Here is a 12,053-nt window from a genome sequence, read left to right on the forward strand (position 1 = left end):
TGGGTTTTTTCAAGTCTTAAATGTTTTCATATCAGAATCACTGAACATACCAAGATGAAAACATTGAGAAAACGCTGATCAGAAATCAACAGTTACAAATTTGTAGTAAACTACTTTTGTAAACAATGATTTACAGACACCTTCCTGTTTGAATCAGACCAGGTGTAATTCCATATTCAAAGGCTACTGGAATTTAAAATAATGCTTAGGCTCTGGGTGTTATCAAAAATTAAAACTTAGGGAACAACCCTAAAAAAATTGCTTCACAATAAGAAAAACGAAATTAGATGGGTAAATGCCACTCTTATCCTATGCCTGTGAGGGTTATTCCTCAAAGGAGAGGCTGCTTGACTACCCTTATTTAGTTAGGATACCTTGCAGCAGCAATAAAGAGAACACACAGATTTCCCTCCTTTATGTAAATTAGGCTAAAGAACAGATGTTCATACAGTACAATTAGCTACAGGCTTTGCAGGTACAAGCCTCTATTTCAAACATACTATGGTTTTCATTACACTGAGGACAGGAGAAAAGAACTACTTTGGAATAGCACTCCATTTTTCACTTTCCCAAATTTAAATTCACAACATGGGGAGACCAACTTATAGCAGTGTGTCCTTGAAGATGAGTTAAGAAAATAAAGGAAAGTTAAAATCAGGGGGATAGGAATTCCAAACACAGTTGTTCACTTTACACCTGACATGCTTCAGGGTTTTCACGTTTTCAGGAAGTCTAAAGATTTTAACACTTCCAACCAATTTTAACTCTGCAGGATACAGCATTTAAAGACACCAGCAAAGCAAATCTGCAATCCTTACACCTCATGAGGTTTCCAAGACAGTTTGCAAACTAGCAAAGAGGAGTCAAATCTCTTGTTGCTTTCTCTTTCCTACAGTTGGGGCAACCTGGGGCTCTCTTCAATGAACACCATCACACTTTAAAAGATTTACAGCACAAAGGGTTCTGTACCTCTTCCCATTTGTTAACTACAGGCAAAGGGCATCACAGACCTATAAAACACAGCACTTGCATGGACTCCAAGTTACAGCTAAAACAAATTTTTATACCTTCCAGACATAAGGAATTGCAAATACAGGTCTAAAATTAAACCTTTTTCAGTAGGCTGAAAGATCGTGATAAGTTTGACACCCTCTTCCTGAGACAAATGCTGAACATGGTCTTGTTTCCAATTGCTGAAGGGTCACATGCTGCTTAAATGTTTCATTTAATATTTGACTTTACCACCCACTCATTCAATAGTTTTCTCTTCATATCAATACTTGTCTCCTTGTACCCCAGAGCACTTAAACTCATGGTCCTGGGGCCAGTGCAACCATATAAAAGTGAAACATGGCAAACAGATTTCAGCTGACACAGTGGCCATACTAATCAGATGCATGTATACATGTCCTACATGTATATTACTACAGTAGAGGCCTCCAATTCCAGCAGGCACTGACAGATGAATGATTAAAAAGACCCTCTTCTAGTACCATAAGCAATTTTTTTTTTAGAGAGAGAGTCTCTCTATCAAGTAAAGTTTAGGGGTTGGTTCAATATAAAAAATTAGGTTTACATGCAAATCATTTTTCTTACTGGACTAGGTTTTAAAATGCACGTTAAAAGACGTTTCAAAATTAGAATGAAGTAAGCAATAATCACAGTATCTTTTTCAAACTGGCTGTCAGAGCCCAGAAAGTTGACTCTTATGTTCCTTGATTACAAAGCTCAGAAGTAGCTTTATTTTATTTTATTTTTTTAAACTAGAGCAGTGGATATATTTTTCTTGATGGACCCAACAACCCACCCAGAGCCTTTGTTCAGTTAAGCAATCTGCTGTGATTTATATGGATATATATGGTAGTAAAATTTGTTTAAAATAGTAGCCTTTTTCAGCTGCATACAATGCAGAAACTGAAAACCTTAAAATAGTCTTTTGGGGCACAGTTAAATTACCAGTGTGCATAACAGTGAGGTATGACTCCAGAAGCTGCTTAGTTGGTTTTTTTTGTTTTGTTATTGTTTTTTCTTTTTAAACTGAACCATAACATACCCATGCAATAATATTTCTGCAGTGTTGCTAAATAAAACTGACTGCACTGAAAATTTACAATGTGGCAGAAATTTAAAAATCAAAGAAATATAATCTTACCCCAGCAGACCTGACTATGTTAATGTACAGAATTTGTTAAGGGGTCAGTCTTAAAAATCAACATTTTCACAAGAGCTTGAACACCACTGTGTCTACGGAAAAATTAGATTGAAGCACACCACCAGTAAGAGGTGGCATTGCATTAACGGGCAATGATGCTTTGTTGGTTGGGAGAGTAAGGTATGAAGAGTACTCTACACTTGAGAAAATGCTTTAAAAAAAATTACAAAATGACCCCCAAGGTTTATGCAATGATTTGAACGTAAGTACACCAGAGACTATAGCAAGGGAAAAAACACTGCAAAAAGGACTCTCTATTTACAGAAGAATGATTTAAAGACATTATGGTTTTCTTTACAAATAAATGTAGAACAGGAATAGTCCACTTCTTAAAAAGTCTTTACATATTTATCTTTAGTACGTCAACCCTCCTTGATCATGATCCTCCTACACATGGTCTGTGCAGACGGAATCTTTTCGATTTACTCTAATAGCTCCCCATTATTTCTTCATGTGTGGCCCTTGCTCTCTTGGGAAGTCCCTTTGGGCATAAGTCAAAAATAGAGTTTTTTCGACCCACAAATAAAAAAAACCTCTGCATAGTTCAGTCATCACTGTCAGACAGAGTCTCGTATTGTGCTGAAAGCAGTGGTGCAGGCTCTCGCTCCCATATCCTGTTCTGTTGGTGAGTGGCTGCTTGGCTCATGGATGGTGGGGCACACGCAATGGACGTTGGTGGTGTACTGCTAAGCATCCGCATCGTCAAGGGGTTGTAAGGAAACTGAGTTGATCCTAAGTAAAAAAAGTTTAGCTCAAATAAGACAGGCATCACTCCAACCAGATCTTCAAGACTTAACTTTGTTTTGTTAACCAATATTGTGAGGTTCATATGCCAAAGAAACGTGGTGAATGGACACGTGACAGATCAGAGGTCAACACTAGTGTTTTCCACCAACATTCCAGAATCTAATAATTTTAACACCAGACCCCTGAGAAAGGGAAAGTTAAATTTACTCCCTAAAATTCCCATTAGTTTAAAACAGCCAAGATCACATGCAATTTGTTTACATGGAGGCCAACTCTTGATTACCATCATCTTAGTTTACGTGTACAGCTTTAACTCAGAACATTGCAGTAAACAAAACAAGTCATTCACCACATTTCTTTGGCATACGAACCTCACAATATTGGTTTTATAGTACACTGGGTTTCAGTTTCAGGGATTAGAGTGATCCTTCAAGCTCTGTGGATCAAAAATTTCCCCAAAACACTGATGCCTCTCACTGTACAGTGAAGAGTTAGTTGCAAGGATCAGATTGAAAACAGAAAAAAAATACTTCCTAAGTTAAAAAATAATTTCACTCATCTCAGGTGACTCAGCTGCTGATAAAGAATATTACAATTTTTGAGAGGACTAATTAAACCACTTGTGGTGTGAATGATCTACTTTGGTGTTAAAAATGCCTGGTAGAACATTCTCTTCCCTTGTAAAGAGATGGTTTGCTACTCTGCACGTATCTGATTCAAAAAGATCCCTGTTTAATGAATCTGGATACTGTGATCCATTTTAAGTGGTCCATACACTTAAAATGGGTCTTTCCACATCTAACCTTACCATACGATTCCAGTTCTAGTTCTCTTATTTTTTAGTAGTATTTCTGGCAACATTTCTCACCTGTTGAAGAAGGCCTATCTTCCCAGGCCCACACTGGAGTCTGCCTGTGGTAATCTCCTTCTGAATGTACAGATGAGACAGAGGAAGGTCTTTCAGTTCCTAAGTATCCCTGCCCAGGAATAGGAGATTTAGACTTCCTACTATTAGACTTGCCAATTAACTTCTGCTTGCCAACTCCCCCTCCTGAAAATGGAAGTCACAGTAAATAGATTATTACAAAAATACAATTTAGACTCAATAATAAATTTATAACCAAACTGCCATATAGCAAGCTAAGTTGTATAAAGAGATTAATTACAGCAAATCAAATCTGGATTTCTTCACTTGGAGAGTTACCTTTAACCCTCCGGTGGTAGCAGCCTATAGCTTCTGTTTGCTGTTCATGCACCATTGCTGAGAAATCCCCAGAGCCCTGCGTGGATACAAAATTTATATCCATGGATATAAAAAGGTATCTGCAGAGCTGCAGGTCTTTACCAGGAACCGCAGCAACGAAAGCAGCAGTATATCAGGCCGCCGCTCCCAGAAGCCGGCCCCCCGTGCTGGCAGGTCCTCTGGCGTGGCTCTACTGCCCCCAGCTCTGCCCGCTGAGGTGAGCACCAGGCTCACTGGCAGCTGTCCCTGGTCACACTAGTGTGTACAAGTGGCTCGCATGCTCCCAGACAGGTTCTGCAGACTGCTGCATGGAAGGGACTCCTGTCTGGGAGTGTGCAAGCCGCTTGCACGCACTAGCGCAACCAGGGACAGCTGCCGGTGAGCCTGGTGCTCGTCTCAGCGGGCGGGGCTGTGGATGGTACAGCCACACCAGAGGAGCTGCCAGCACAGGACGCTGACTCCTGGGACTGGTGGCCCAACATGCTGCTGCTGTTACGGTTCCCGATAGAGACCTGCAGCTCTGTGGATACAGATTTATATCTCTGGATATACATTTTGTATCTGCACAGGGCTCTAGAAATCCACACTCCTATCACCAAAGGGTTAATTCTTCAGTGGAGAGGCCATGTAATGCATTTCCTTTGTTTTGAAGAGACAGGTTACTTTCACCTAATGCTAGCTACAGTTACCATGCATTAGTCAGCCATTTTGCAAAGGTTTGTGTACACTCTTTAGAGGTGCTGTTCCAGGTAGGCATCTTTCTATACCACAATGCTATGCAGGTGCACCACCCCACCCATTCCATCCTTGCCTATCATAGTCCCCATGTTTTCATTAAAGGAAACACTGGCTAAGACTCTGGAGTACCAGCACTGCTTCTTTGAACTGGAGGGGACACCGCTGAAGAATGAGGCACCTGTCCCCAACCCAAGGGGTGAACATGTCGCCTCTATAGCACTGTCAGGGAGCATGGATTTCTCAGTTTTCATGATTTCAAGCTCTCTTAACTACTTCAATTACACCCCACAATTACTACCCGTCTCAAGGCCTTGCAATTCTGAGGACCTGTAAGATGATTTCTCACCTGAATTGGGTGATGGATTAGCTTCCTCTCTACGGGCCTCGCTATTAGCTGAGACTGCAGGGTTGGAACTACCAGGTGCTATCCCCATAGGCTGGGACATTACAACTCCATGATCCTCCCCTTTGTCATCAAAGTTGCCCATCAGTGCCTTCCTAATAATGTCTTCCAGACCCAGATTACTGGCAGGATCTGCGAAGGAATGACCCCTAGAACTGACTGCACCTGGGAGAAGAAGAAATTGTGAGGGGAAGGATGGGAGGGGACGACAAAATACACCTCAAAAGAATTATAACAAAGTGACAAGGGAGAAGATTTTAAAGGGACAAAGGAAGAAGAAAAAAAACAAAAAACAAAGATGAGCAGTTTATGCAAAGCTTCATGCACCAAGCAGCTCACAATGGCTACAATTTAGACATGCCAGCACCAAAATTAAAGAGCCATGTTAATTATGTCAGACTGCTCTTTGGACGAGGACAAGATACTTACATGTGTATTAAAAATTAAGAGCCAAGGCAGTTAAGGATGCCAATTCTGACAGAATATTAATCAAACTGACAATCATTAAAATATGTTGGTCATAAAAGGAGGAGACCCAGAAAACAGGATTTCTCTCATGATGAAACATACAAATTCTATGTTGCGACAATTATTTTACAAGTGAAATACTAAATAAAGAACACTGGGCAAATATTGATCTTCACAACCTCTCCCCCCTCATCAAAGGAAATCATTATTTTAAAGATAGGGAAACGGAGGTAGAGTGGTAGGGTGATTTGCCCGAAGTCAGAGAGGGAGTTTGTGGCACAGCTTGGATTACTACCTCTGATTGCCTCTAGAAGTGACAAGTTATGAACTACACAGTGATTAGGCAGGCGACTGGAAGTGTTTAATAGTTACTAATGAACGAGGAGTACTTTAGGACAATTTCTTACTTGATGTGAAGTTACCCGAACTTAATGTAAATACAGCAAATACTTTAATAGCAGCAAAGTTTCTTCCTTCTATTTAAAAAGTTTATGATAATTCAGAAAATAAATTTAGCTATGAACTGTTTTAGTAGAGAACTCTGTTGCAAGTGTTCACAATTTTGTTTAAATGAGATGCTAAGGAAAAGATATTTGCACGATTATAACATCAGTGCAAGAAAATTACAAGCCAAACTATAGTACAAATTAAATTTCTGCCTTAAATTGCACTTTAGACATACATTCAAATTTCCTTTTATATTCATTTTGCTTTTCCTTAGTCTACTGAAACCGGAATTTCCACATTTAGGGCTCTACTGGCTTATTTCTGCATTCGCGCACCCCACCCCTTCTTATTTCGGAGTTTCCCAATGCGCCTATTAAAAAGTATTACACTCAGCAAATTCTGTTACAAGATACGTTTCAGGAAGATTTACCTGAGGTAGTGACTGCTGGCAAATTAAATATTTCAGTTCCTGGCTGAGCAGTTGCTGCAATTAAAACACAACATTAAAGTTTGTTTTATATTACTGGTAAGCACTACACGTGTACTGATGTGTGTGTGTATTTGAAGAGTCTTCTCTCATTAATCTGCAATTTTATCTGCTTTCACTTCACCTTTGGGTTTTAGTGCTGTGAATGTGCATCACAGGTTGCTCAGTAAAGTAAAACTATGTGTAGAGGTTCATCTTTAATGTTGGTCCAGAAACACAATCTCAGACAATCTGTCTGTTAGCTTTCCCTTAAAAATACTCTTTCAGACCCTTGAAGGTTTTCCTGGTCTCAGAGGTCTTTAAAATGTTTTTGCCTTTTTTTTTTTTTTTTTTTTTTTTAAAAGCGGCTATGTTTATTTCCCTGGTTGAATACACATTTTGGTGAATGTATCATATGAATTTTGATACCACATATGTATTTACTTATGACCATTTAGAACTACTTTGAAATGGCTGGAAAAAATTAATTCAAAATTATTGGATTTATAACACCAACATTATGTAATATCTTTACTGATCTGCAATGGCAGATTGACCTGATACTGACATGTAGCGAACAGATAATCAGCTAATGACAGGGGTGGACACTATATTTGCGTTCTAAAAGTCCAGATGAAAGTTTAGCTGAAATGCACCAAAGCAGGATCTATCACACATGCCCAGCTGGGACTATTAAAAGACAATGACAATGTTTACCACACTTATTTACACATTCCTGGTACTTAATGTTCTCACAGAATGAGACAACATTGGCTTGACATGGGTCTAACACCACAAATAATGCCAGCATCACTGACCCTACTTATGTAAATAAGAGATTTTTGTGAATTTGGGTGTCCTTGCTTTTACATCAGTTTTAAGAAAAGCAACATTTATAAGATATTCCAAAACAACGAGGTAGATTTCTGTGAAACAGAAATTATCCTCTTGCTCACTGCAACATATTCCACTTTTAGCAAACAGATGTGCTCTAATCACGAGCATTAAGAGGTTAGGAGCCAAATTAAATTCTCTTTACGGCTAACTGAAATCCCCATTTTGCTGGAATACGTTCATTCAGGGAAGTACAACATGGTGTTAATAGCATGTTTCACCGTGTTGATATCTGTTTCCTAAACTATATACAACTTATTTGTGATTTAGAGGTTATCGTACTGACACCCATAATTACAAGAGCAAACAACAACAAAAAGGAGTCTTTGAAGCCCTCTGGCAGCATGACACCTCTTCAGTAGAATACATGTAAGGAAGCTTATGTTTACATATCTTATACATCAAATGGAAAACCCAATAAATCATACATTGATAAGAGTGCAGGTTTTTGCCCAATGTTTTGTGGCTCCAAAATAAAACGCTTGCCCTTAGTTTACAGAATATGTTTTCCTCTCTCAAACCAAATATTAACCTTGTAATTGTAAAATAAACTCCTACATACATAAATACGAGAGCAATACATATATATGGCAAAACTTCAAGTGTTTGGTAGTAATTTTTTTAAACATAACATTAAATAAAAAAAAAAGTGTATTTGAAACAAGACTGGGTTAGGCTTTGCATTATTGCCATCCAAAGATACACTATGTTAGAAAAGGCAATGAGAAAGTGAAGTCCCACTTACCCATGTCAGAGTCACTTCCACCAGAGGAGTTCAACTTACGAAATATCTCCTGTTTCTTGGACTTCACCATTGGAGAGGTGTTTTCAAGCTTGGTGAAAAATGAAGGCAGGTAACTTATACTCCCCGGAGAGCGAGAGTCAGTCCTGCTGAGACCAACATGTGTCAAAGATGAACTACACATCAACATGCATTGCTTTAAAAACCTTCCCATCACTTCTAAACTCTGGCATGAGTTTACACCAGGGGCCCAAATTCAACATATTTTATAACCCCCCATAAGTAATTTTATGCAGAATAGATCTATACACTCAACTCAACTAGATCTATACACTCAACTATTGTCTCCATTACCTTAGGGTCACCCAAACTTTGCCCAAGTGAGTGCCAGACTGATGACTTGCCAAGCATAATCACTACCACCACCTCAATGCATTTGATTGGTATATCTTAAAGCAATTGACAATGGAGTTAAGTATCAATATTTCTATTATACAGAGAATCTGAAGCATGAAGTGGTTAAGTGACACGCACAAGGTCAGTGCCAGAGTCAGGAACAGAACCCAAGGCTCCTGACTCTTAGTCCTGTGCCTTAGCCACTCAACCATATTGCCTCTGAAAGTTAAGAGGAGATTCAATTTTCATCACTCTGGGGCCTAAACCAGTTGATTCTTTTAAAGCACATTAGTTGCAATGAGAAACCCAAAGATTGTATTATGATAGGTGGTTTGCACATATGGAGTCTTTCACCCATGCCTCTCCAAGCGCTTTACATAGTGAATTTCAACATCTCTGGGAAGTAGGTAGGTACACACCCATCTGCAAACAGGGTAGACAGAGAGTGGCTAAATGATTTGCCCACAGTAGCAGAATCAGGAACAGAATTTATGAGTCTTGACTCCTACTACACTGCTCTTGCCATTAGACAATACTGCCTCACTTCAGAGATTAGAGCTGCTGCTGACCACTCAGAGATACAAGTTAAGATATAGTAAGTTCAGTTTTTAGACATACCTTTGTTCAGCAGGCTCAGTTCTTTGGGAAAGCAATATAATATTGTCTTGTTTCTCATGTACAACTGGGACCTGAGGCGGTGAGATTGGCTCATAGGGTTCTGAAGAGACATGACTTCTCTCTGGGGACTTCCCAGGTCTAAATTTTTAATACAAAAAAGAGGTACTCTTCAAATGTGTAACCAGCACAGTTAAAAACAAACTCCAGTAACCAATGATCGAGACTATATTGCTTATATATCATCTAAGTCTATGGTATCCCTTGGGATAAAAGATATTACAGAAACAAGACTTCAGACTATCCACATAAATTATTAATTTCTATGAGCGCTACGTATTTATGTATCTTCCTTCCCTCAAAGCTTGGAGATCAAGTGCAGATAAATCTAGTATAAATGTGGAGATGGCTATAATCTACAATGCAGCACCAGTCAGTATTTATCATTTTCCTTACTACACTGTTAGAAAGTTAAGCCATATATTCCTTCAATTTGTTGAAGAAAGTAGACCAAAAATTTAAGTTGCCTTTGGACAGCTAAGAAAGGCTGAAGGATAAACCTACTTCAAATCAATTAAGCCTAATCCACGGTTAATTTTTATTGGCTACTTATACAGGCATTGGTTGAATTTACAGTTAAACCAAAAAAGCCACCACTTCACCTTGCTCTGGATTTGTCAGAGAGATTTTCAGGAGACACTCTGGCACTTGGCCGTTGATGGTGAACAGACTGTGACTCGGGGCTGTAGCGGTTTGAAGCCTTTGCCCGAGTAGGGGTAGAAGCTGAAGCAGGGGCCGAGTTCTGGAATGTACTAGTCGGAGGCTGCAGGGATGCCTGTGAGGCTGCTTGGTTTCTAGCAAAGTCTTGTGTAATAATTTGCTGTTTGGGGGCAAAAAACAAACAAAAAGAGTGGTCAAAAATCTGGCCTACATTCTCTCATTTTAGGAACAAATGCAACTGGCATCACACACACCAAACACGATACAATCTGAACTTCAGTCATGTGATATGTAACATGCCATGGTTTCACTACCAATATCGTAACCTATTATAACTCTCAAATAAAATGTAGCATTTCAATGTTTTGAAAATATAAAATCAATCCCAAAGTTACTTGCAAAATTAACCTACACAGATATGGTCAGCAAGTGTGATCAGACGATGGGTCCTAGGTACATGTCCGATCCCTTCTGCCTGAGAGGAAGGCAGTGGAGGCTGCTGGGGAGAAGGAGATTCCTGTTGTGTCCTATATCGGTGAACTGGACCTTCATACTGCCTGTTGGGATCACCTAGTTTCCAAAAAAGCATATCACTCTAATAAGACATTTCTGAAGTTTAAGCTTTGAGAGTTTTTTGAATATTTATAAGTAGATATATGAAACATTTCTGCATGAAATTTTAAGTAGCTTGTCTAATACAGCTTTCTTTCCTTAGTATTTAGACCAGTGGGACGCATCCACACAATATAGCGGCCCACGGGTTGAGAACCTCTGATTTAGACCATTTGATTCAAACAGGCAACAGAAAGTTAAGTACTAGTCTACAACAGCACTGCATCCATATTTTTGGACTGATTTAATTTCACCGTACTTCTTTGACAGCAAACTGAGCTGACGTAACTTGCACCTCAGTCTCTTTCACCAAAATGTAAGTGTGTGCACCAACAACCAATACAGTGAGATTTTAATTATTTTTTTATAACAGAGCATTTTTTCAGTTAATTCTAAATCAGAGCATATGACAATAAAAAGCAGCACAGTTGAGTGCAGTGGTGTTCAACCTTTTTTCATTTGCAGTCCCCTAAAAAATTTCAGATGGAGGCGCAGACCTCTCTGGAAATCTTACACATAGTCTGCGGACCCCCAGGGGTCCATGGAGCACAGCTTGAAAACCACTGTTCTATGGTAATGACAACCTTTCACGGACCCCTAAGACATAGTCTGCAGACCTCCAGGTGTTCGCAGACTAGAGACTGAAAAACACAGGTCTAGAAATCAGGAATTCTCAAATTCTCATCCTGGCTCCGCCTCAGACTAGTTGTAGGGTCTGATCAAGTCAGCCTATTTATCTCATTTTCTCCACATGCAAAATGCGAATAATGCACCCAACCTCCTAGGTGTAGGGAGGTATAACTGATGAGTGCTAAGTATCATTGCATTTTCAATACATTTAATCAAATTTCCCTACTTTTCACAGATCACAATTAAGTATATGCTCTAGAAAAGCTTCTGAAGATTCAAGAGTTATGAGGAGAGGCTGAGGGAGCTGGGATTGTTTAGCCTGCAGAAGAGAAGAATGAAGGGGGATTTGATAGCTGCTTTCAACTACCTGAAAGGGGGTTCCAAAGAGGATGGCTCTAGACTGTTCTCAATGGTAGCAGATGACAGAACGAGGAGTAATGGTCTCAAGTTGCAGTGGGGGAGGTTTAGATTGGATATTAGGAAAAACTTTTTCACTAAGAGGGTGGTGAAACACTGGAATGCGTTACCTAGGGAGGTGGTAGAATCTCCTTCCTTAGAGGTTTTTAAGGTCAGGTTTGACAAAGCCCTGGCTGGGATGATTTAACTGGGAATTGGTCCTGCTTTGAGCAGGGGGTTGGACTAGATGACCTTCTGGGGTCCCTTCCAACCCTGATATTCTATGATTCTAAGAGTGTTTTTAGTTGCAACTTAAAGGCTGCT

At 39.5% G+C, this 12,053-nt stretch overlaps 1 protein-coding gene across 15 annotated transcripts in view; it reads right to left on the reverse strand.

The window, feature by feature from the left end:
* Nucleotides 1-400: 400 nt before the first annotated feature.
* The window catches only part of NCOR1 (nuclear receptor corepressor 1), a 114,961-nt gene continuing 103,308 nt past the window's right edge, over nucleotides 401-12,053 (reverse strand). For 10 of the 15 annotated variants that reach the window (XM_073315880.2, XM_073315885.2, XM_073315884.2 and 7 more), the window contains 8 exons: nucleotides 10,504-10,661; nucleotides 10,034-10,251; nucleotides 9,375-9,512; nucleotides 8,364-8,509; nucleotides 6,689-6,742; nucleotides 5,287-5,508; nucleotides 3,828-4,010; nucleotides 401-2,944 (listed from right to left, as the gene is read on the reverse strand). In XM_073315880.2, the coding sequence (XP_073171981.2) occupies nucleotides 2,757-2,944; nucleotides 3,828-4,010; nucleotides 5,287-5,508; nucleotides 6,689-6,742; nucleotides 8,364-8,509; nucleotides 9,375-9,512; nucleotides 10,034-10,251; nucleotides 10,504-10,661 (1,307 nt within the window). In that variant the 3' untranslated portion in view covers nucleotides 401-2,756. The remainder of the gene's footprint in view (nucleotides 2,945-3,827; nucleotides 4,011-5,286; nucleotides 5,509-6,688; nucleotides 6,743-8,363; nucleotides 8,510-9,374; nucleotides 9,513-10,033; nucleotides 10,252-10,503; nucleotides 10,662-12,053) is intronic. The other 5 variants (XM_078849274.1, XM_073315879.2, XM_073315876.2 and 2 more) reach the window with 1 other exon arrangement.

The sequence above is a fragment of the Lepidochelys kempii genome, chromosome 17 (genome assembly GCF_965140285.1).
Source record: "Lepidochelys kempii isolate rLepKem1 chromosome 17, rLepKem1.hap1, whole genome shotgun sequence".
Lineage (NCBI taxonomy): Eukaryota > Metazoa > Chordata > Testudines > Cheloniidae > Lepidochelys > Lepidochelys kempii.